Source organism: Rattus norvegicus, chromosome 4 (genome assembly GCF_036323735.1).
Source record: "Rattus norvegicus strain BN/NHsdMcwi chromosome 4, GRCr8, whole genome shotgun sequence".
Taxonomy (NCBI): Eukaryota; Metazoa; Chordata; class Mammalia; order Rodentia; family Muridae; genus Rattus; species Rattus norvegicus.
Window position 1 is genome coordinate 85,575,141 of NC_086022.1, and position 22,360 is coordinate 85,597,500.

At 50.9% G+C, this 22,360-nt stretch overlaps 1 protein-coding gene across 4 annotated transcripts in view; it reads right to left on the reverse strand.

Annotated features, from left to right (window-relative positions):
- The window catches only part of Crhr2 (corticotropin releasing hormone receptor 2), a 43,041-nt gene extending 21,978 nt beyond the window's left edge, over positions 1–21,063 (reverse strand). For 2 of the 4 annotated variants that reach the window (XM_006236557.4, XM_006236556.4), the window contains exons 1-3: positions 20,811–21,063; positions 12,057–12,147; positions 5,750–5,875 (exon numbers count right to left, since the gene is read on the reverse strand). In XM_006236557.4, coding sequence (XP_006236619.1) covers positions 5,750–5,875; positions 12,057–12,147; positions 20,811–20,882 — 289 coding nt within the window. In that variant the 5' untranslated portion in view covers positions 20,883–21,063. Of the gene's footprint in view, positions 1–5,749; positions 5,876–6,005; positions 7,488–12,056; positions 12,148–20,810 lie in introns of those variants that run through there. The other 2 variants (XM_006236558.4, NM_022714.2) reach the window with 2 other exon arrangements.
- Between the last annotated feature and the right edge of the window lie 1,297 nt (positions 21,064–22,360).

The following is a 22,360-nucleotide window of genomic DNA, read 5'->3' on the forward strand; positions in this document are numbered from 1 at the left end:
CAGGACAGGCCAAGGTTCCCAGTAACCTCGGACAAAGATTCAGATGGCACATCTTGAAAATCAAGCAGCATCCTTCCAGAATTCCTGGTCCTGCACCAAAGGGCTATGGACAGTCAGTCAGCATCTTTGGGTCTTACAAGACTGAAGGCTATCAGTACCTCCATGGTCCTCCTCTTCCCTGCTCACATACCCTCTACATGACACATCTCTGACTCAGTTCTTCCAGCTCCAGTGAAATGCTTCCTTCAGGAAGCCTTCCCAACTTGCTCTTGATCCTCCCATTGGCTCTGGCAGCCATCACGGCAGCCATCACCTCAGGACAGACTTCCCTGTCTTCTGGGCTCCTTCTGAGCATAGTTGGCCTTTTTCCTACCTGAAGTGACAGGGCAAGGTGGCAGGAGGTACGTGGACAGTTGTAGGTACTGGTGCTCTCTCTCCCCCACTATGTTTCCACACCTCACATGATGGGGGCACCTATCCTGCCTTCCCTCTCCCTCCTCAGGAAAACAGTCCTCACACACAGAGAACTTCCTGCTTATGGAAAATGAAAGAGTCTGAGGGTGACCATGTGTCCCCAAAGACAGAGGCAGCCCCATGCATATGCCACATGCTTGCTGTCAAGGCCCTCCAGGAAGTCTTCTAGGCATGACCCAGAGCGTGCTATGTCCCTTATCCCAATCTCTGACTGTTTGGGTAAGTCTGGTTTATAAGCAGTCTAGGGCTCTTGAAGCCAAGGGCTTTGCTACTTTTCTTGGCACCTCTGTCCCATGATGCTGAAGAGGGGATTCCTGTCCAAGGACACAACCTGGTGGGAGGTTTCTCTGTCTAGAGACTGCTTAGGTTCTATTTCCGTTTTAGAATGGGGTTCTAAACGGAAATGGGAAGTGAGGCTTCAGTCTTCTCCCTAGGCTAATTAGAACAGATATCCCTTCTCTCCTTGCCTCACAGACAACTCGATACATACTGGCCCCATTGTTCCCTCTTGACAGGGACAAGGAGGACAAGGTGGAGACCAGTGCTCCCAAAAGATGAACTACATTCTGTGGAAGCAGAGAGACCTCATAGGAAACCACAGGGCCATGGCAGAGAAGGAAGGCGGGGCCAGGACAGGGAGAGCAGGAAAACACAGGTGATCTGTGGACCGAGAGATCAGGGGTAGAGAAGGAATAATAAGAAATGGGGAAGGGAGAGAGTTGGAAAGAGAAGACAAAGAGATTGAAGGAGAAGAAAGGAAAGAGGAGGAGAATAGGAGGAAGGGAGAGAGGGGAAGGGGAAGAGAGAGGCGTGGGGGAGAATACTTGGAGATATGGGTCAAGATTCACAGGCTCAGAGAGGTCTGTGATGGGGAGGTGAAGTAATGTGAATTTAAGTGCTGTCTCCCCAGTAAGCTGTTACTGGAACCCCACTTCTTCTCCCTCTAGAGGTGGGAACCTGAGACCCAGGAAGGATGGGGGCTCACCCTGGACTATACCAGGATTGGTTTTAGCTCTTGGGATTTGAACCTAGGCTTGGGAAGTCTAGGGGAGACCTGTCCACCTCTCATTGGAGTCTTAGGATTCTTGGCAGTCAGAGTTTGAGCAAATGAGCAGGAGCCACCACGCTCCCTACTCATCAGACTGCCTACCTGCAAAGTACAAGAACGTCCCTCCCTCCAGAGACCACTGCAACAAGCTCCAGACTGAGCATCAGTGGCATCGTCCAGTGGTGGTCAGGAAGCATCATACCACTATGCTCCTGGCTGGACCTCAAATCTAGCTCCTTCATTCAGTGACTCCCAAAGCTTGCCAGTACCCTTTGTTCCCATTTTTTTTTTTTTGGTTCTTTTTTTCGGAGCTGAGGACCGAACCCAGGGCCTTGCGCTTCCTAGGTAAGCGCTCTACCACTGAGCTAAATCCCCAGCCCCCTTTGTTCCCATTTTTAATTGGTGTATATTAATGGTATGAAATAATAGGCTTCATTGTGTCCAATGTCCTTTTCCTAATTTTATGATTATCATGGTGTATGTGTTACATGTATGCTCATCCATGACGAGGAGGGTGCATGCCACGGCACACATGTGTAAGTCAGAGGACAAGTCTGGAGTCGGCTCTCTTCTTTCACCTTTACATGGGTTCGAGGGATCAAACTCCGGTCCCTAGATTTGTAAGCTGACCTCTAGTCACTGGACCATCACATCAGCCTCTTCCCAATATCCTGGTTTAGGGAGACAGATCTGGAACATGCTGTGTAGTCCACACTGGCCTCTAATTCACATGATATGTCTGCCTATCCCTCCCAAGGGCTGGGATTAGTAACATGCATCACCACACCCAGCCCTCTTTACAAAGCCCTTCTCTGATTAGCCTGACAGAACTATGGTTGAGGATCCTTGGTCCTTTAGGAGAGAAGTTACTTTAGATCTTCAAGCCTCTGTTTCCCCATGTGTAGCATGAGGATAACCCCGAGTCCCCATCTCTAGGCATGGTAAGTAAATTGGGAAGACAGGTGTACCAGGGCTCAGTGTGGTAGAGGGGACACAAGCCCTAAGGTGGTTCTGCCATGGACTCGGGGACTCGGGTGCATGACCCTGCCTGAGTCCCTTCCCTTTGGCCATTGTTGGCCGTGGCATCTGGTGATACTCTCTGCACAAGACCAATGACAGCTCTGATGTGCTCTCTGGCACCTGCTCCCACACGGTTCCACAGTTGCCCCATAACTCATCCCCACCCTGGTGCCCTGATGCTCTCCTGGGCTGTTGCTACCTAGATAGCTGCTTCTTGGATGCCTCTGCTCAGAGGTCCCCTTAATGCCTCAAAGCAAGCATATATCCCCCCCCCCATTTTCTACAATTCCTGGTTCCTTGCCGTTTCCTCTCCCTTTGTCAATTCCAGCATCCAAGGCCCTGGGTGTCATAAGCAAATGGCTCCAATGAGGCCCTTTCCAACAGGTCATGTGGAAACCCTCCTCTGCTCCCAAAGTATCTTCTCCACCAAAGGGCTGTCAGTGTTCCTGACCCCTCCCCCTGCACCCCAAGACTAAGAGTACCTCAACCTAGCTCTTCTTTCTCACAATCTTGCTCAAGCTCTTTCTTATTGCTACAATAAAGCCCTCTGCAGGGCTGTGAATCTTCGGTCCTCCATGCCTCTCTCTGGTCTCATTAACTTTTGTCCTATTATATTCTACAAACTCCTTAGTTCCCAGGCACTAAGCACACCTCACCCACAGGCCTCCTATGGCTCTTTCTGGCCTGGAAAACCTTCATTTGCCCATCTTATATCCACCTGCTCAACCAAACCTGCCTCAAAAGTGCAGCTCAGAGGGCTGAGTCCTCACTAACCCTCTAGACTTGGAGGTTTGAGTCTTCTCAGGTCCTCCTTGCAAACTCAACTGTCGTCTCTCCTGGATTTGGTGTTGCCCCGAGGTAGTTGCATAAGGGTCATGGCTTCCTGCCTGGCCTGGTGCATAAGAACTCTGTGGTACATATCCACGCCTGAGCTCCGCAGCTAGGGTCTGAAAACAGCGTGGGTCTTTAGGGGGCCGCAGGAGTGGAATTGTGGGTAGTAGGCTCTTCTGGTGATTCAGGCACCTGGCAGCGATTAGCACGTAAAGGTTCTGTGCTCAGCGGAGTTAACAGACCACAAGCCCCTCTGCAGACACTGCCATCTCCACAGAGCGTTTCCTATCCTCAAGCACTATCTGCCTTCTGAGAGGCCGGGAACTGGGGAGGGAAAGCGTGCCCGTGACATGATGAGATTAGGAACTTCCCTCAGGTTCCTCGCTGAGTGGTTTTCTCTTTTTAAAGAAGGAGCCCACTGAGAAGGCCAGCTGAAGACAGCAGATAGAGGTGCTGGGCTGGCCCCAGGTAGGAAGAGCATCTATTGGGTATTTCCACTGCTGCCAGGAGCCAGGGCTGACCAACTGCACCCTCCCAGCTCTAGGTATCTCTCTGAGCCAGCACCCCACCCCCAGACCTGTGTTCCTAAGGTACAGGCAGCACTTTGGTCCAAATGAAGAAAATTGTTCATTAGATACTAAGGGCTAATTGCTACCACATTTACCGACCTCAGTGGCATCCTGACCCTTTTTTCAGTTTCTCATTGGACTTGATGGGAGGGGTCTGGTATGCGATGTCCCTGCCTCTCCTTCTTCCCATAAGCTCCCTGATTTTCCTGAAGCAGGGCAGTTAACACTCTGTACTCTTATGTCTAGTGCAAATGCAAGGGCAGTCTCAATACTGTAAGTATAGTTGCTGTAGCTGGCACACAGTAGGGGTTCAGCGATTGGTTATATGATGCTGTGCTGTGCTCAGGTGGGGTTCCAGGCTGCTTGGAGGGAACAGGGTAAGAGCTCACAATTAGCGTCCTCAGACTCCGTCATTCCCCCTTTGCCCTGCATGGCCCTTAGCCTCAGTGCTTCTGAATTAGGTACCTGATCTTCATTGCCCAGTGTTACAGAGGTCACTTCCTCGAAATACAATGCCATTAGCTATTCCTGAGAGGGAACTTGAAGGCATTTCTCGCCTACCTCCTGGGTTAGGATCCTCACTACCTCTCAATGAGATCTGTTTTAATTGTGCTTAGCAGGCGTTGATTGGATGATGGGGAAACCTTCGTCAGTGGCACCTCTACCTCCACAGATGTTTCCTTTCTATTAGGAGCATCCAGTCTTAGCTTCGTCAGAGCAGGCTGCTCCTTGAGCCCAGGGAGTAGAGCCTGGCTCTAGTGCAGGCACTGTGGCCTTGCTTTAAGTACCTATAAGGTGAAGGTCTTCTTGCCTTCAGAGAGCTGGGACATGCACGTGTGAAGGAGGTAGATCACAATTCAGACACTACTGCTAGGATGTAAGGGCTATAGACAAACAGCTTGCCACAGAGTCTCATCAGTGCCATATTAGCATGTAGGGCTGGACAGGTGAGGATGTCCAGTGGGCGAGCTATTGCTACCCACAATCTCACAGAGCTCAGTCCTGACTCCCATGCCCTGGCTTCCATTTGTATTGACATGTGCACATTGACACAAACCCCAGATTGAATGCCCCTCCACCCCAACCTCCGCTTCCCTCTTCTTTTTCCTGTAGTGTACCTCTCAGGGGGCTCTCCAGGAGGAAGGAAACTGAAGGCTGTTCTAACTGGGAGGTGGAGGTATGGACCTCATCCAAACCCACAAGTTACCTGAGGTTGAACAGAGGTAATGCAGCCCAGGGCTCCAGACTCACAAGCCAAGTGCGTGCCAGGGGTTAGGGAAAATGATGATCCCCTATCTCCTCTGGCTTCCCGGACTCTAGGATTGGTATGTTCCCCGATATAGGAGCTCATCTCGTGTCCCTCTCCCCTCCCGATCTCTCCTCTCCAGTAGTTGGGTCTGATCCCCTTAGTCACACTGTGGGTACTGGACTCGGGCCTTAACATCGGTCTGCTGTGTTGCCTTAGGGATGTGAGAGGATTGAATGAACAGAGACCCGAAGGGACGCACATCAGGCACCTAAACAGTGTGGGAGCTTGCCTCTAAGGGGAGGAAGCATTTCCTATTCTCTTGCTCAGTTCTTTCCAAATGTAGCATGAGAACTCTGGGCAAACCACCACTTAGCCTGGGTTAGAAGCGGTCGTAGAGTTAGGAACAGAAGGTGTGCCCCCACATTTACAGAGTTCCAGAAATAAGCGCTTCAGGGTACAGAGACCCTCGGTAGGTGTCCAATTCAGGGTTCAGAGCCCTCCCCTCTTCCTGAACCGCCTTTCTGGGAGGCCAGCACGAGACAAGCAAGGGGCACTCACGGGTCGTGTTGTACTTGATGCCGTTGAAGTATTCGGGGCATGGTCTCTCCACTAGGGCTCCAGGCGCGCTCTGGGGCCAGCAGGTCCCGATCTGGTCCAAGGTCGTGTTGCAGTAGGAGTAGGGACCTGGAGACAGGAGGGAGCGCACAGAGGCTCAAAGGGGGTGGCCCGAGCACGGGGGCCCCACTCAGACCAACGCTAGAAGAAAGCCATGGAGCAAGCCCGCGTGCCGCTACTTCTCTCGCCTCCTGCCTACCTTCGGGGTCCGGGGGCTCTCCCCAGCCGTCCAAAAGCAGCTCTTCGGCCAGTGCCAGGCTGCAGTTGGCCTCCAGCAGGCTGAGGAGCAGCGCCGCGTCCATTGCGCTCCGGAGCCGCGCGCGTTGGGAGTGGGAGTGCGCGCCCCGCGTGGCTGCGAGGGACCTGGCGCGACGCGGAGCCACCAGAGAGTGCAGCGTCCAGGTGCCTCCCCGCCCACCCCGGCCAGCCCGGCAGCTTTGGGGCGCCGCTCTCAATCGGATCACTCCTAGGACCTTGGCCAAGAGAAGCCTCGGGGCTCACGGAGATGAGGGGCCGCCTGCTCGACCATGACCAATAGCGGCGTCGGGGGCGGGGCTCTATCTCCAGCCCCGTCGGTGCTCTCTTGACCAGAGAAGTCTCTGGAATGGTGGCAGGGCTGACGATCTACGGTCTGGGGTGGCTAATAACCCGTCCGAGGATCGAGGGTCGCAGGCCTCGGGTCTACAGGAAATCCACACCACCTTCCTACACCCGTTGCCAGCCAAAGTTGGTCTGCTCCTGACCCTGAAATTTATCCTCCCAAAGGAGTACACTAGAGATGGATAGGGGCAACAAGTCGGCCCAGCAGCAGATTTGTGCCCTGGGGAAGAAAATGGATTGAAGGGGCCCCGGAGGGTTGCAGACAGTTTACCAGAGAGGGTCTAAGAGAGATGGAGAAAATATGGAGTAGGTAGATGGCTCTCAGCAGGAGCCAGGAACTGGTGACAACGCCAGATTTCACACCGGCAGATTTGCCACCAGCAGCGAGATGAGAATATCTAGGAAGACATTAATTAAAATTATCTGGAAGACTTGATGGTTTTAGTATCCTGGGCACCAGATAGAGTGAGAGGTGAAAACAGGTCTCTTTCTCCTGGCTTAAGCAGGGCTATCTGAGGAGTGGAGAAAAGTCACAAGAATGGAGGGGTGAGCACCCTGTAGAGTGCTCAGGGTGGGCCTATAACTGTGGATGGGCCTAGGTTGAGGAACCTGCCTAGGTGTTTTTTTTTTCCAGTCTGGATGCGGTTTTGCCTCTCTTTTCTGTCATGTTGCCTGAGGCAAGAGCCTTCCTGACTTTTCTCCACCAGTGGCATGTTTTCTGAGTTCCTTCACAGTCCAGAGCATCTATAGACATGGTGTAAGAGGGTCTAGAACCAGTCCAGTCCTCCTGCACCCTCCATAGGGGACCAGGTGCTAGTGAAGGCCAAAGCCCCCCTAAAGAGGCCGGTCCTCCAAAGAACTTGCCATTGCTTTTGTACAGTCTTCCTAGCCTCCATATTAATGGTGCCCTCATTCCCTCGCACAGCAAGTGAGTTTGTGAGAGACTGAGCAAGTGGTAAGACCAGACTGAGCCCTGGACTCTCTCTAGGACCTGCCAACTGGCAGGGAGACAGACTACCAGATAGATCTGTCCTCTGCCTCCTGGATGGACAGTTGGGACTCCGGTCCAAATCTCGGCAGTCTTAGGTCTGAGCATGACTGGCTGAGTCCGTCCTCACAGGGATGCAGTCTCCTTCACTAGCAAAGGATGGCCCTTCATATACTGTCATAGCACAGAGAAGAAGGAAACCAATTCAAGTGCAAAGGGTGACTTTATTCCTTTTTTTTTTTTTTTTGGTTCTTTTTTTCGGAGCTGGGGACCGAACCCAGGGCCTTGCGCCTCCTAGCACTCTACCACTGAGCTAAATCCCCAGCCCCGGGTGACTTTATTCCTAATCAGAGCCATGGCTCAGGAGACACATACCACAGTAAGGAGGTGGTGAGCACTTCTGACCTACCCTTTTACATGCAGATTTCTACAGAATAGGGACTGGGTGACTTGCTTGCTTGACAGAGTTTCCTCTGGAAAGTGACCACTTCAGTGTCAGGACCAAAAGCTACTGTGCACCCTAAATGTATGAATACTTAAGACCTCTAGGATCCTAGGACATGTCACCATTTCTTCATAATATCATGTTTACAGGCACAGCTGGTACATGATTCGTGATGTTAAGTAGGGAAACCAACTGGCTTCACAGCTCACTCTAATGCTCGCAAGGGGGCAAATGCAGAAATGGCAAGATGGCTTTCCTTAGGTTAGACCCAGCTCTATACAAGCAAGGTGGAGGCTGTTTAGTAAAGAGGAAGAGGGGGGTGGACAGAGGTCCCTGAGGCTTCCAGTCAGTCCTATGGTAGACCCAAGCTAGGCATGAAAGGACACATATTTGGAAAGTAGGTACATTTCAGCCTAGTGGGGCCAGGAACACTGCAGGGTAGGTTCAGGGAAGTGGATCAGGTGCCAGGGAGGGCCCTGTTGTCATGAGGAATTGGGCTGAGGGATGTGTTTCTGCTACTCAGTGTCTCACATCTTGGGTCACCACTAATAGAAGCTATGGTGGTGATGAATAATGCTAGGCCAGCTTAGACACATCCACTGCACAGCCCCATCCATGCCATTAAATAGGCCTGCAGAGCCCACAGACACTACTGTCAGAGTGCTGCACTCAGGCAAAACTACGCATGCTCTCATTCACGCCCCCAACCATGCAAGTGCCAAGTGGACAACAAGGCTTATAGGGTTAGCCGTTGCTTCTGTGAGAGGCTGCCCTCCATGACAGGGTGTACACAGGAAGTCTTTTTAGGGATGGCTAAGGACAAGCAATGCCATCTTATTCTGGGAGTTATAGTGAGGTGTGGAGCAACTCTCTTAAACTATGACATTGAGGGATGCTCCAGGTCATACCTCCCCTAACTCTGCCTAAGAACAGAGGAGATGACATGGTGTCCGGATGTTCAACAATGGATCCATGCTGCAGGACCAGGAAAGGCTGTAGTGATAATCCCACCCACATATGCACTGTCCAGACACGCAGAGAAGGAAAGCCAGTTCCCTGTGCCAGTCTGCCAGCTGTGCTCATCTCTGCGGCACCACAGCCGGCTTCCCATTTCCTTCATAGGGAAGATGGAAAGACTTTGCAATTGTGGTCACGTCGTCTTACTTCCACATTTAGCTCCGCACAGCCTCCAGGATGGAGCCAGTGTCTTTGGCACTATAAAGAAGACACTTGGTGAAGCCCATCCCCCATCTTCACTCTGTTGCTGGCTGAGCCCTCTGTGCTTTAGCCAAGGTCTCCCGCCATTTAGAATTCCCTTCAACTCTGCAGCTTCTTTTCCTCTTCCTGCAAGCATGCAACTGTGGTCTTACCTCTTCTGCCCTTACTGCTCAAGAGGCTTCCCTAGTCATAGGGGCTGCTCTAGGTCTCACTAAAGCTCTACCAACCCGGACTTAGCCAACTCTACCCACCTGAGGTTCCATGGGTGGGCAAGCCTAATTTTCCCCAGAGTCCCCAACACCCATCAGAATGCTCCAGAGATGGTATCCATCACATGGGAAAACAAACCAACAAACCAACAAACAAACATCAAAAGAACCAAACAGGCTCCTTAGCCACAGGGCTGAGGAAAACCCAGGGTTCTATCTGCCTGGCCAGGCTCCCTTCCCCTCTAATCATAGTATGCCTTCCTGTGTGTGCACACATGAGTGTCTTTGTGTATGAGTAGCCATGCATCTTGGACTGGAAAGTTACTTAAAAGATTCCTTGGATGCCTCTGGACCCTTATATTGTCTCTGAATAGAATAAATAATATGCCTCCCAATAATTCCCTAGCATTTTTCAAATATATATAAATGCATGTGTGATGAATAAAATAGAAACATTCCATTAAAATCTTGCTGGAAGTTATAATTGCTCTCCTGACTCTGTGGATTGTTTCATTTATTTGGACCACAGGGGCATACAGCACAATTGGTCATAGCCTTTGATTTACAGTCCCTTGTCATCATCAGCCCACATACACATGGACTAAACTTGTTTTATGGTCATTTCTTTAATGGAGGCCTTTGTATAGCAGTGACCATAATGAGCTGGCCGCCCAATGGAACAGATATTAGCAGTCAGGCCCACAGGTGCCTTCCCGGAGGAAGCGCTGTCTTGAAGGTTGCATTTGTTCCCCCTTGCTCCTTTTTCTTCCTTTTCAGGTGTTCGAATGTAAGAGTCTCTGAAGGATGGTGAGCGCAGTTTTGCTTTATTTTGCACTTCTTAGTCAATTCCACATTCTCCTAACTAGTGGACACAAGAGAAGAGACTGCTCCCATGTGGGGACAACAGAAGCAATTTCTGCAGCCCAGCAGGCATCCTAACAGTTCCCATGTCCACCCCAGGGCCGTGGCTAATGAGGGGTGATGTGTCCTCACAGTGGCTGCTAGGCAGCGTCACCAGCGACGCACTGGATGAATATTTAATGACACAAGGAAGCATTCACTCTCAGTTATTAGAGAGAAGCACAGGTTAGAAAGCCATGGCCACAATCACAGCTTGCTTCTGGCGAAAACAAAGCAAAGTGAAAAGCCAAAAGACCTCAAAAAATAAAATAAAATAAAAAACAAACAAGCAAGGTGAGGCTCTGTGGACGAGGAACTCATCAGGGACTCAAGGTACTGTCAAAACTGCTGTGCTGTGAGTTAATGAGCTCTTACCTTATGAGTCAAAAAGATTTTTCAACCAAATTTTGTTTAAATTTAGTTCAGGTGTGTTTTGTCAGCAGACATAGGCCCTAAAAATTAGGCAGGGAAGGCAGGTGTCCAAGAGGAGGACTTTCTCCCTCAACTCAAGTTGGGGGTGGGACATCTGTGCCACCTTTCTAAACATCTGGGCAGGGAAGACAGGGAGAGGCCAGGGTGTCTTTGAACAGCAGTGTTTCCTCCAATGAAAAAGTGAAGGAAGGGATGGCACTCCTGAAGTAAGGGGCCTCCATCTCATCCTGCCTATGTCTGCTAGGCATGGCCCATGCTGTCTGTCCCCTCTGCCAAAGTGTGCCTTTTAGATAGACTTCAACCCTAACTTTCTCTAATGGATGAAGAAACTGACATAGACTAAATGCTGCCCCTCCAAGCTTTCACACTGCATTTCAAAGTCCTAATACCTCAGAATGTGGTCTTAATTGGGTCTGGGATTTTTCCAGAGGTGATTCAAATAATATGAATGCAATTTGGCCAGTAGGCACAGTTCATAGGATGAGCAGCCTTCTAAGAAGAGGAGGTGGGACACACCCTCTCAGAGGAAGACCTGAGAACAGGAAAGGCCAGAGAGGGGCCTTGGAATAATCAACCTGAGCCATGCCCTTCCAGACTCAAGAATAGGGAGAAGAGAAGATGAGTTCGAATCCAGCCAGCCACCCAAGTAGTCTAGGAAACTCATATAGACAGGTGCCTTGCCCAAAGCCACAGAGCTGCTTCATGGAGGAGGTGGGACAAGATTGGTCTGTGACTCTGAGAGCTGAGTTCTGGACAGCCCCATAATAGAGGTGCAGGCGGTCGGATTTAACTCCTTTATGTCTACCTCGGTTGTGTTCGGATATGCAGGGCTGGCCAGCACTCCTGTCCCCTTGAGCCCTGACAGGTTCTGAGCCACAGGATACTCTCACCCTCCTAAGTTCTCTTTCCATGGTGTTTCTGTGAACCAGCCCTTTGGAAGTCTGGGAGAGAGGGAGGGGCCCTAGAAGTATCTCCCCAGAGCGCCTCAATGTTCAGCAGCACGTCCCCTCACTGTGTGAGTCAGCTTCTGGAAACCTCAGAGGGTCAGAGCCCAGAGCCTGGCTTCTGTTTCACAGGACCATACTGGGGTGATGCCTGTAGCCACGGCAACCAGAGATGTTTTTACACCTTCTGCTAGTCTTGCCTTTTGACTGAGTTTGAAAGCAGAAGGGTCATCCTCTCTCTGGGCTCCCAAACACACCAGTGTAGCCGATATTTTCCCCCAGGTGTCCAGATAGGGACAGTGAACAAGAAGAGACTCTCTGGCCAAATTCTTGCCATTGATCCAGATCCCACAGTTCTAATGGAATAGGATACTATTCAAAGACCTCAATGAAGAGGCCAAATTGGGCTTGAAGGCCAGTGTGCTACCCTGTGTGCTTCTTTGCGTAAGCTCCAGGGCCTCCCTCAGGTCCCAGGATTACTGCAGGATGGGGTGGGGACTGGCAACATGCATACCTGAAAAATTCCGAGTTGTGGTCCTATGGCAGTACTGCTCCAAAAGTGTCCACAGGGGCTGGTCCTGGAGTGCCTGGCCTGGTTGGGCCACCTAGGGGAACAGAGAGGGGGTTACTGGCCAGGCACCCAGTCATGCACCTCACTTCTATTACCTTTCCTGCAGAGAGGGACAGTTCAACAGGGAGATACTCAAGCCCTCTTGGAAAGCAGTCCTCCTGCCTGGCCTGGAATCCCACAAGAGCTGTACAAGTGGTCTAGGAAGGGACACCTTTGAGGCAGGACTCTATCCATTCCCTCAGCCCCCAAAGGTGATTTTCCCACCACTGGATGGAATATACCAATCTAGTCCCCTGATCTCTATCAGTAAAGCTCCCAGCAAATGCTTGCAGTTGGCCTTCTGGTCCTGTGGTAATTTTAAGTGTCTAGGCAAGGTGAATGTATCCTAAACTTAGAGAGAGAGCTGAGGCGGGAAAGGCAGACTGCAGTTTAGCTCTCCTGTCTCTGATAAATTGGAGAGACATAAAGGTTAACACATGGGAGAGAGAACTAACCAGGTCTTGGCGGGCTTCCTGTAGGGGGAGAGTTTTATGATGATGAAAGAATGAGTGGGTGAGAGAGGAAGGACCACAGTGCCAGTTCAGATACCCATTAAAGAGCAGACGTGACAGTAGAAATCCAACCCAAAGCCATCTAGGACCCCATCTTCCAGGAAAGTCTTCAGAGTAATTGCTGGGCACTGTGGATAAAACAGATGTGAGCATGTCTGCCCTGGGTGGGGGCATTTTCTGGATTAGTGGCATGGAAAAAAGAACACAAAGAAATGTGTTTTGACATGTGAGTAGGAGTTTGCTTAGCTAATAAGAGTCCCTGCCTAAGTGGGGAGCACAGCATCTGCAAAGGCAGAAAAAGTAGGGGAAAATGACATAAGGCTGGATTGGAGCAAAGCCCTCTAAAATCCTAACCCTTGCCTACAGCTCCTCCCAAGACCATGCTTCTCTTACTCTTTGAGTTGCACACTAGTGTGCATGTGTATGCGCATGCACACGCAAATGTGTGTGTGTGTGGTGTGTGTGTGTGTGTACTTCTGGGTTCCTCTCAGCCCTGTCACTTTTGATTCTGAGGCTGCATAAGTCATTGTTCCCTTAGCAGGCAGCTGTCTTTCTCTTGCTTGTCAGGATTTCTTTCCTGGACAGCTGGGCCAGTGTTTGCCCCAGGATGTCCCCCTAGGCTGAGGCCCTCAAACATCACATTTGGTCTGTTTTCTGGGTTGGAGCTGGAGGCTGAACACTTGGTCTCCCCATGCTGACTTGGAGCTGCTGATTAATAACCCCATCATTCAGATGTTGTGCTTGTGCCTACGTGGCTTACTGGAACTTTGCTGGTAGCCTTGGGTGCTCAGGGACGTTTGTGTATGCAAACACATGCACAGACACACACACTCTAAGGGACATCCTGAGCTGTCAACCTTAGGCTTTTGTTTTATGCTTCTAGGATATAAGAGACCAGGATATAGGATTCTGGGCACAGGCTCTGGACACTGCTGGGAGCTCCTTTATACCAGGCTCCTGGATGTCACAAAGACCCTGCCTGCTCAGTACAAGGACTGCACATCAAGTGGCTAAGGGAGCTTTCAGGCCAGACCCTCTGCTGCTTAGTCATCTCTTGTCTTCATGGACACTGGGCTCTTGAAGATGAACTCTGCATCCTTCTCTGGGCTCAGCCTTTAATACCGTATGATGAATAAGTGTCCTGTCTTGTCAAGACCAGTCAAGGATATGGGATGCCAGGACTTAGAACTGAATCCTAAAGAGAGACGAGTGGGAAAGCAGCAGAGTGGGCAAGGAAGGAGGGGGGTGCACAGCCCCTCTGTCATCCCATTGTGTGTGTGTGTGTGTGTGTGTGTGTGTGTGAGAGAGAGAGAGAGAGAGAGAGAGACAGAGACAGAGACAGAGAGACAGAGAGACAGAGAGAGAGACAGAGAGAGAGCGCAAGTACTTCTTGGAGGGGCAGGCTTTTAGGGAACCAAAGACCACAGAGACAGTGGAAGCCCACCATGGCTAGACAGACTGTGCACCTCAGATGCCATCTACACTTCTCAGAGACCCTAACACAATATATGTGGCCCCCAAATGTCTTCTTCTTGACCTAGGTGACTTGTCTGCCTCTTGCTCTGAGCCCACAGGGTGGGGGAGGGCAATGTTCTCAGGACTCTGGTGATATGGGACCAACCTTGTCTCAGATGCTTGGGCCCAGGCAGTGCCAGCTCTCTCTGAGCAAAGCCCCTTGCTGGGTGTGGGCACAGTAGCACTGTGCTCAGTATAGGGCAGTATTGCTCCATCTTGGACAAGAAGAGCTGATCAGAGTAGGCTTTGGAATATTCGCATACCCTGGCTCTGGTTCTTTCTCTGTCTCTCCAAACTCCTCTTTCCATGATTCCAAAGTTGGCATAGCCAAGAATCTTCTTTTACTCTGCCCCACACCCACCCAAGGTCTACGTGATTACACTGAACTCAGTTCAAGCACACAGCACATCCTTTGGGTACCTATTTTGAGCAGAACCCTTGATGGCTATTGAGATGGTCGGTAGGTAGGGAAAGAGCAGCATTGTGGGTAGTTTGAGTGGAGCTTCAGAGAGTCCCACATTCAGCTTTCTAGGGAACATTGTTTCTGTACAGCATGGCCTCAGCAAAGCTACTGAACCTCTCTGAGACCAGTCTCATCTCTTCAGTGGACACTGAGCTCCTGCAGACATGACCTCCACCTCCCTCACCAGGCTCACTCTTCAGTATTGCATAGTGGATGTCTTGTCAAGGCTTTCAAGACTCTGGGAAGCATGAACTGAGAGCTGAATCCAAAGGGGAGATGAGTAGAGAAGTATCAGGGTGAACAGTAAGAAGAGGAATGACCCCATGAAGCAAATGAACAAAGGCTCAAGGCAGCCAGCAGAACTTGGTTTGGGGACACTGTTGGGGGATGGGAGGATGCTGGTGAGAGGAGGACACAGGCCAGCAGAACTTGGTTGTGGGGGGGTGCTTGTTGAGAGGGTAGGAGGCAGTGAGAGACAGACACTTTCTTGTGTGATGCTTGCTGTGTGCTGGGCATAGCTCTAAAATGAGACCAGAAGACAGCTCATTTACTCCCTGCCACAGTTTCTGAGAGAGCTGTGAATAATCCCACTTCACAGAAGCCAAGGCCACACAGCAGGTAAGAGCCCAGGGCAAGATTCCAGCCCAGACAGCCTGATGAGCTATGTGTATGACTGACTGGTCTTGTTACACATAGAAAGGCCAGTCCTAGATAAGAATACAAAGGCAAGATCTTCAGGCCATTAGGACACCAGCCCAAACGTGGCGCTCAGAAGCCCCTTGCCAGCCATATATGAGCAGAGTGGATGATGGGGAGACCTCACAGAGAGCTGGGTCACAGGAGGCAGGTGCAGCCAGCAGGTCAGAGGTCCAAGCAAGGAAAAGGGAAATTTACATTGCAATGTTAGGATATAGAATGGAGACTCTATTTGGCCTTGGTCCCTGGTCCACTGACACAGAACTCCTGAACCCCTTGTGATTTTCTGAGTGGGAGATGTGTCTTCTCTTTCTAAAGAGGTAGCTCTTAGAGCTCCTGGAGTCCTGATGAGGAGCATGGAACTTTCAGACACATTCCCAGGTAGAAATGGGTGGGGTCTGTTTGACAGTATGAATGAGAGTGGCCCCCATAAGCTCATGTATTTGAATGCTTAGCCACCAGGAGTGGGACTCCTTGACATGATTTAAATATGTGTCCTTGTTGGAAGAAATATGTCACTAGGGCTGGGCTTTGAGGTTTCAAAAGCCCACGCTAGGCTCAGTCTCACTCTCTCTGCCTGTGGATCAGGATGGAGCTCTCAGCTTCTGCTCCAGAGCCTTGTGTGCTTCTGTGATGTTACTAGACTAACCCTCTGAAACTGGGAGCGAGCCCCCAATGAAACGCTTTCTTTTAAGAGAGTTGCCTTGGTTTATGGTGTCTCTTCCCAGTAACAGAACACTGACTAAGATAGACTGCCTTAGTAACCGCTGTGCTAATGGTCTGTCTTGTCTGTGGAACACAGTCTCCTGACACATTGAGAGACTTGTAGTTTGGCTGTGAAGCCAAGGACCGCACCCTACCCACCTCGCCTTATTCAGCACCTTCCTTCAGCTGTGTCCTTTCTCCCTTCTTCTCCGTCAACAGGTATCTGGCTGGACCAGATGTTTCCTTGAGGTCTTGAGCTCTTCTAATCCATTACTGGACTCCAAGAAGGGTCATGGAGTCTGGGTTCCCCATAGACTGAAGCCTGGGATCCTGGGTATATGAGACTGTTCTCTGAGAGGCCCAGTTAAGCCCTCACTGAGGGGTATATGCCACTTCCATGGAGGCATTGTCAGGGAAGAATGGAATTGCAGAAGTCTAGATGGACTCCAGGGAAATAGAGACCCATGTAATGTGCAGAGAGCAGCCTTCGTTTTCTTTGGCCATCACCCTAGTCTTCTGACTGGCCAGCTTTTGCTTCTACACTACCCTTGGATAGCCTGAGACTAGAGAGCTGCCCTCACCTTCACTGCTACCACAGAAGTCCCAGTGCAGATCAGGGTACACACCTGTGCCCAAAGTTCCTGACCATGGTTTGGTACACAGCAGGTGCTCAGCAAATGTTTGTTGACTGAGTGATTGGATGGGTGCATGGATGGATGAAGAGCCCTGTTACCCTGGCTAGGTAGGGTCAATGCCACTCCCTGTTCTTGGAACTCCAGCTCTGAATTTTTGCTCTTCCTCAGATTGCCTTTGCTTTGATGTTCCCTAAGAGGTTAGCCAGTGTGGAGCCCATTTCCCGTCTCTAGCCCCTTATTGAAGAAGGCAGAAGCCCTGGCAGGGAAGGGGATAGGAGGTCAGAGCCAAGGCTCCAGCTGTTCTTCCTCTCCCTGGGCACTATCCAAGCAGAGCTTGTGTCCTAGGTGCCAGTCAGGCACATAGGTGCCACCTCACAGGAGCCAGGGGGTCTGGCTGGACCTCCTCCTCCTCCTGGGTCTGGTGACAAGTTCCCTCTAAATTTAGGCCTCTGCCTAAGTCAGGCAGATTTATGGACCTTGAGTCTTAGGCTGGACCAGGAACCAGCCCCTTCCTGCCTCTTCTCTCTGCAGTCCAAGGTCAGGAAAGGAACTAGGGAGTGAGAGCTCCTCCTACTCTCTGCCTCATTCAGTGTGTCCATTTACCTCCACTCAGGGAGGTGGTCAGGGAAGAGAAGAAGAAAAGGAGGGGGAGGATAGAAGGGGGAGGGGAGGGCAGAGTGGGGAAGAAGAGGGTGGGGAGGGGAGAATAGGAAGCAGGGGAGAAGGCAGGATAAGGACAGAGAAGTAAGGAGGAAGAGAGGTAGGATGAAGAGGAAGAGAAAGGAGACACTGGAGGAGAATGGCAAGGGAACCGGAAGAGAAGCAAATCTGGGTCCCGTTGGGATTCAGGAGTGGGGGGCAGTAGTGGAGCTATTCCTCTTGAGGGTGACAACTAGACTGGACAGGCTACTGCTTTCTAGAGCATGGGGGTCAGCAACCTTAATGGGAGACTTTCAATGCTCAAATATAGCTTACAGGATGTGGTACCTCAAATGAGGACCCCAAGACATCAGAGGCCTCTGGTGGGCTTCTTACCCCTGCAGCTCTGCTCCAGTGGGCTCTTTGGTGAGCCCTTCTTCCTAAGATGCCTTGATGTCTCCTTTCCAGTTCCAAATCTATCCCGGCAGGCCCTGGGGTGTCTCTGGCCTCCTCCCTCTGCTCTTTTCTCTAAGAACTGGTGAGGGTTTTCTCTTCCATCCCGTCTCTTTCCCACCTGGGCCCCAGCAGCAGCCATGAGCCCTGACCTCCTCTCCCCTCCTCAATTGACAGATGGAGATTGGAGGGTCTAAGGGCTGGGTTTTGAAGCTTAAAGCATGGACTCACGTGGCACCTAGCTGGAGCCCTACATGCTTTGCTTAGGCCAACTGCACAGAAAACCAAACAGAGTCAAGATGCAAAGCAGGCCATCCTCCTAACTCTGTAGATCTAAGAGGCCATCTTCAGGAGTTAGAATTCTGAACCATCATACTAAACAAACTGGTTCCAGTCAGATGGGGGAAATGAGGAAGACGCGAAGCCGTGCCGTCACTCTAGAGCAGCAAATTCAGGACATCTGAGTTCTGCGGAACTCAGTAGGCAGCGTCCCGCAGACAAATTGCTTCAGAAAAAATAAAATACTTAAACATTGGCAAAATGGAAAAGCCAAAGAAACTAAATTAGCTGATTAGGTTAGAAAACACTCCAAATGGAGTTAAATTTTTGGTGGAGAGACATTAGATGACCAAGCTTCTGGGAAATGGCCTTGGGTAGACTGCACTCTTGGCAAGGGGTAGCATGTGGGGGAGTGTGTAGGAGGGTGGTATTAAAGTCCAGGAACTCAATTTTGGGAGAGGATGGAGTGGATTATATAAAGTCCAGTTTTCTACAGCCGTTTGAAGACATCCAGAGTTCTCAGTGTCTCCTCCTTTTACTGGGCCTTCTCTGGATGAAAACCAGCAAGAGACTGTAGGAGGTTGCCTCGAGACCTCAGGAGAAAGTTTCCTCATCCCAAGGAGAGGGACTGGGACTGACTGGGAGGGGCTGGGCTCCTGAAGCCTTCACAGAGGTGCAGCTGACTAGAGGACAGGCAGTGTTTTCATTTGACGTGCTTGCTTGCAGGACTACAAGTGTTTGAGATTTGGGAGTTTCCCCATAATTTGGAATATTTATATGAACTGCACTGAAGTGAAGGTAAGATCTATAATGCCAAAATTTGAAACTCAAACTGGAAGATTTACTTAAAAAGTTAGGGATCTTGGAACAAACATGTCATCTAGCGTGCTCACCCTGTCTGGACCACTAGTCTGGGAAACCAGCACACAGCCTGGCATGCAGAATGCACTGTTTCTCTGAGGCCTCCAGAGGCCCTCGAAGATAAGCTAGAAGTCTTAGTTCAAAGACTGGCTACACCCTCCAGGCTCTGGAGGGGTGGACTGGAGGAGGAATATTCTTGCTACTTCTACCCTGACCTCTCTCTCCTGGAAACCAGCCCCAGCCGCACTCCAGTTTAGAGGTCTTCCCATATGCCTCTTCCAGAGGTAAGGCCTCTAGACCTGGCACCTGATGGCCTCCCTCAGCCCCTCTTCACATACTGCTGGTCGGCCTCCTCCCACCAGAATCCTCCACTTCCTGCTGGTGTCTCTCACACCTTTTTAATCTCTTTCTGCAGACCCGATTTACAAAGGTTGTCAACACACACTATTTCTTTGCTAGTCTTCCTGCCAGGGCCCTTTCTGGCTGGGAATCCACCAAGGCAGACGCCCAGGGTGGGCTTGCACAGCTGTGTCCTTACTCTGTGGGTACTCTGTGTGTTAAGTTCGCCTTGGATAAATGAGAGGGCGGCAAGCCACCATGCTCCCGCTGCTTCTCCTCCGTGCTGCTGCCTGGCTCTCTAGCTCTCATTTCCCTGGGGGCTGAACTCTCAGAATAGTTGGCCAAGCACCCAGAAATCAATCCTATTACCAGGAAGGCCCAGGGTGAGGAAGGTTGGGCTTGGGGATCAGAAAGCCCAAGGTATTTACTCTCCAGTTACGGATATGCTGAGTGACTTTGGGCAAGGTACTGATTTCTGTCTCAGGCTGGGGACCTTAGAGAAGGCAGAGATGAGCCTGGGCTGGTCCTGAAGGAAGTTGAGTCCTATAGCCCGTACCTAAGTCTGGTACCCACCTCCTGGTCCTAGCCAGGCCTCAGGGAAGACAGGGCCCTCTCCACATAAGCACCGTGCCTCAAGGCTTGACTTGTGTCATCTCAGTTCTTCTTCAGGATGACCTTGTTGAGATAGTATCTTTTTTTTCCTGATGAGGAGACTGAGGCTGGGTAAGTTTGGGGAGCCAGTCCAAGCTGGCAAAAACCATCGTGCCTCAGATAGACATTTACTGCATGTCTGGAATGACTGTCTAATGAATCAGTCCTGGCATATCTGAGGATACCAAGGTTTAAGATGCTGTCCCTGAGATTACTCCAGGGCTCTGTCTTTTGGGATGATCTGAACGTAGTTTGGGTTTTTTGGCTTTTGTTTTCAGGAGAAGTGTGGTCTTAGGAAGGTAACCTTGGTCTCTGGGCCTCAGTCTCTCCACATGTAAAGTGAAAAGACAGTTGGCAGTTCATTGCTTCCACACCTGCTTTTGGGGACCACCCTCTTCCTCAGATCTCTCTCCTCTCTCTCTCTCTCTCTCTCTCTCTCTCTCTCTCTCTCTCTCTCTCTCTCTCTCTCTCTCTCCTGGCCCTTTGCTCATGACTCATTTGAGGTTAGTAGAGGTAGGGACAGGCAGTGGTGGGTGAGGGGAGCTCTCTAGTGATCTGTAGGAGAAAGGGCGGAGAAGAGAGCTGTGGGGGAGGGGAGGCTTAACAGCAGAGAATTTCTAGAGAAATTGTTAGACTATTGCTAACCATGAAGGACAGGTCCTGCACAGGATAGTGTCATCTCAGAGCCCCATGTTAATCCACATAGAACTCCTTCCTCTCTTATCTTAACTGATGTTAGTCTTCTTGTTCCTTGTCCTGTCCCATCTAGGTATGAGACTCTGTCTCATTTTCAGAGACATAGATTCCAGTGCTACTCAAACACCAAGTCCTGAGACTCCCCTCCTTCCCTCTGTCATAGAACTGGGAGCTCCCGTTCTGATGGCCCCAGCACACCCACTTAGCCACTTACCTGGAGCAGTGGGAGCAGAGAGTATAGGCAGAGGAGGAGTTGTGCACTGGGAAGAGAGCCTGGGGTCCCCATGGGACACCAGATCCTGCCACTCGCTTGCTCAGGGATAGGGACCAGAAGCCGGCTGCTTCGGAAGGAGGTCTGTCCGGCCCCTCCCCCAGGCCTGTCCTACCCTGCCCGACCTACCAGCCAAGGTAAAGCCCTGGGCACCAGGGCATTCTTCACCCGCCTCCCCCAGGGTAGCAGTGACACCACCCCACAGTCGGCCCTCCAGGTTATTTATAGCTGGCTCTGGGCAGCTACTTCTGCAGGCGGCCAGGGGACAAACTCCAGTTCCCAGAGCAGGGCTTAATGTGTATGGTCCTCCCGCCAGCATTGATGGGGCTGTAGCTCCTCAGAGCCAGGAGCCAAGAGTAGAGAGGCAGGATGGGCCCGAATATTCATGGGGATTGGCTGAGACCACCGGACCAGGACTACCCACTTGTTTGAGAGGTCCTAGTTACCCATGGCTCTTTAAACCGTCCCGTAAACCTAGAGGAGCATGGAGATCTGCATGTTGGTGTAGCACACATGGCAGAGGCCTGGACAAAGGGGATGTGGGTGTGGTCCAATCACTAAACTTTTCTGTACATTTGAAACTGTATCAGAACAACAACGACAAGAAAACCAAAACAGCGAGAAAAACAGGTGGGGGAGGGGAACTCCAAGGGACTCTGACTCGGAAGTTGGGATACAGATCCAGAGTCCTAGAACCAGGTTCGGTGGAGCATCCCTGCCCTGGGTGATGACAGGCACAGATCTTGGGAGCACACAGGCGTTGCTCCTGACAAGTGGGCCTATTGTGCAGGGGTTAAAAGCTTAAGCAGTGGTTGTCCCCTGGCTTTGAGGGGAAGGCATTCTAGGAATGTGATTAAGAGGTTCAGGCTTTTCTGGGAGATGCAGCCATCCAGGAGAAGCTATGGAGAACTCAGCTTTGGTTCAAGATACTCAGAAGCTCCGTGCTTTCTTCTGTCTTTCTGCCCAGAGTACTATGCCTAGCCTTCCGGGGCCACTTCTCCATCTCTCTGGGCAACTTTCTCCCTGCTCCTGCTGGGGTCTCAGTTCTCTCTCTCTCTCTCTCTCTCTCTCTCTCTCTCTCTCTCTCTCTCTCTCTCTCTCTCTCTCTCTCTCTCTCTCTCATGCTAAAGCTCACCAGTAAGAACTGTTCTCTGATTTCCCTTCCCAGATGAGTGTAGACTTCCCCTCCTGTCTCCTCTTCACCTTTCCCACCTTTTTGGCACAAAACTTGGCCCCGTGGTTGATGCAATGGTGCGAATGTTTTGCCCCCCATAGATTCATCTAACCTGAAAACCTCCCAAAGGCCCCACTTGGAAACCATTCTGAGTAGGGCTAATCCATGAATGTGGGGGAGGGGCATACACATTCAGTCATCAGAAGTGCTGCTGTCTTCTTGGCTCTCCTGCATTCCTGCATTTCCAAATACACGTCCACACCCAACCTGGAGCCCCATTTGAAGAACTGCATTCAAAAAAACTAGACTTCTTTTTTCT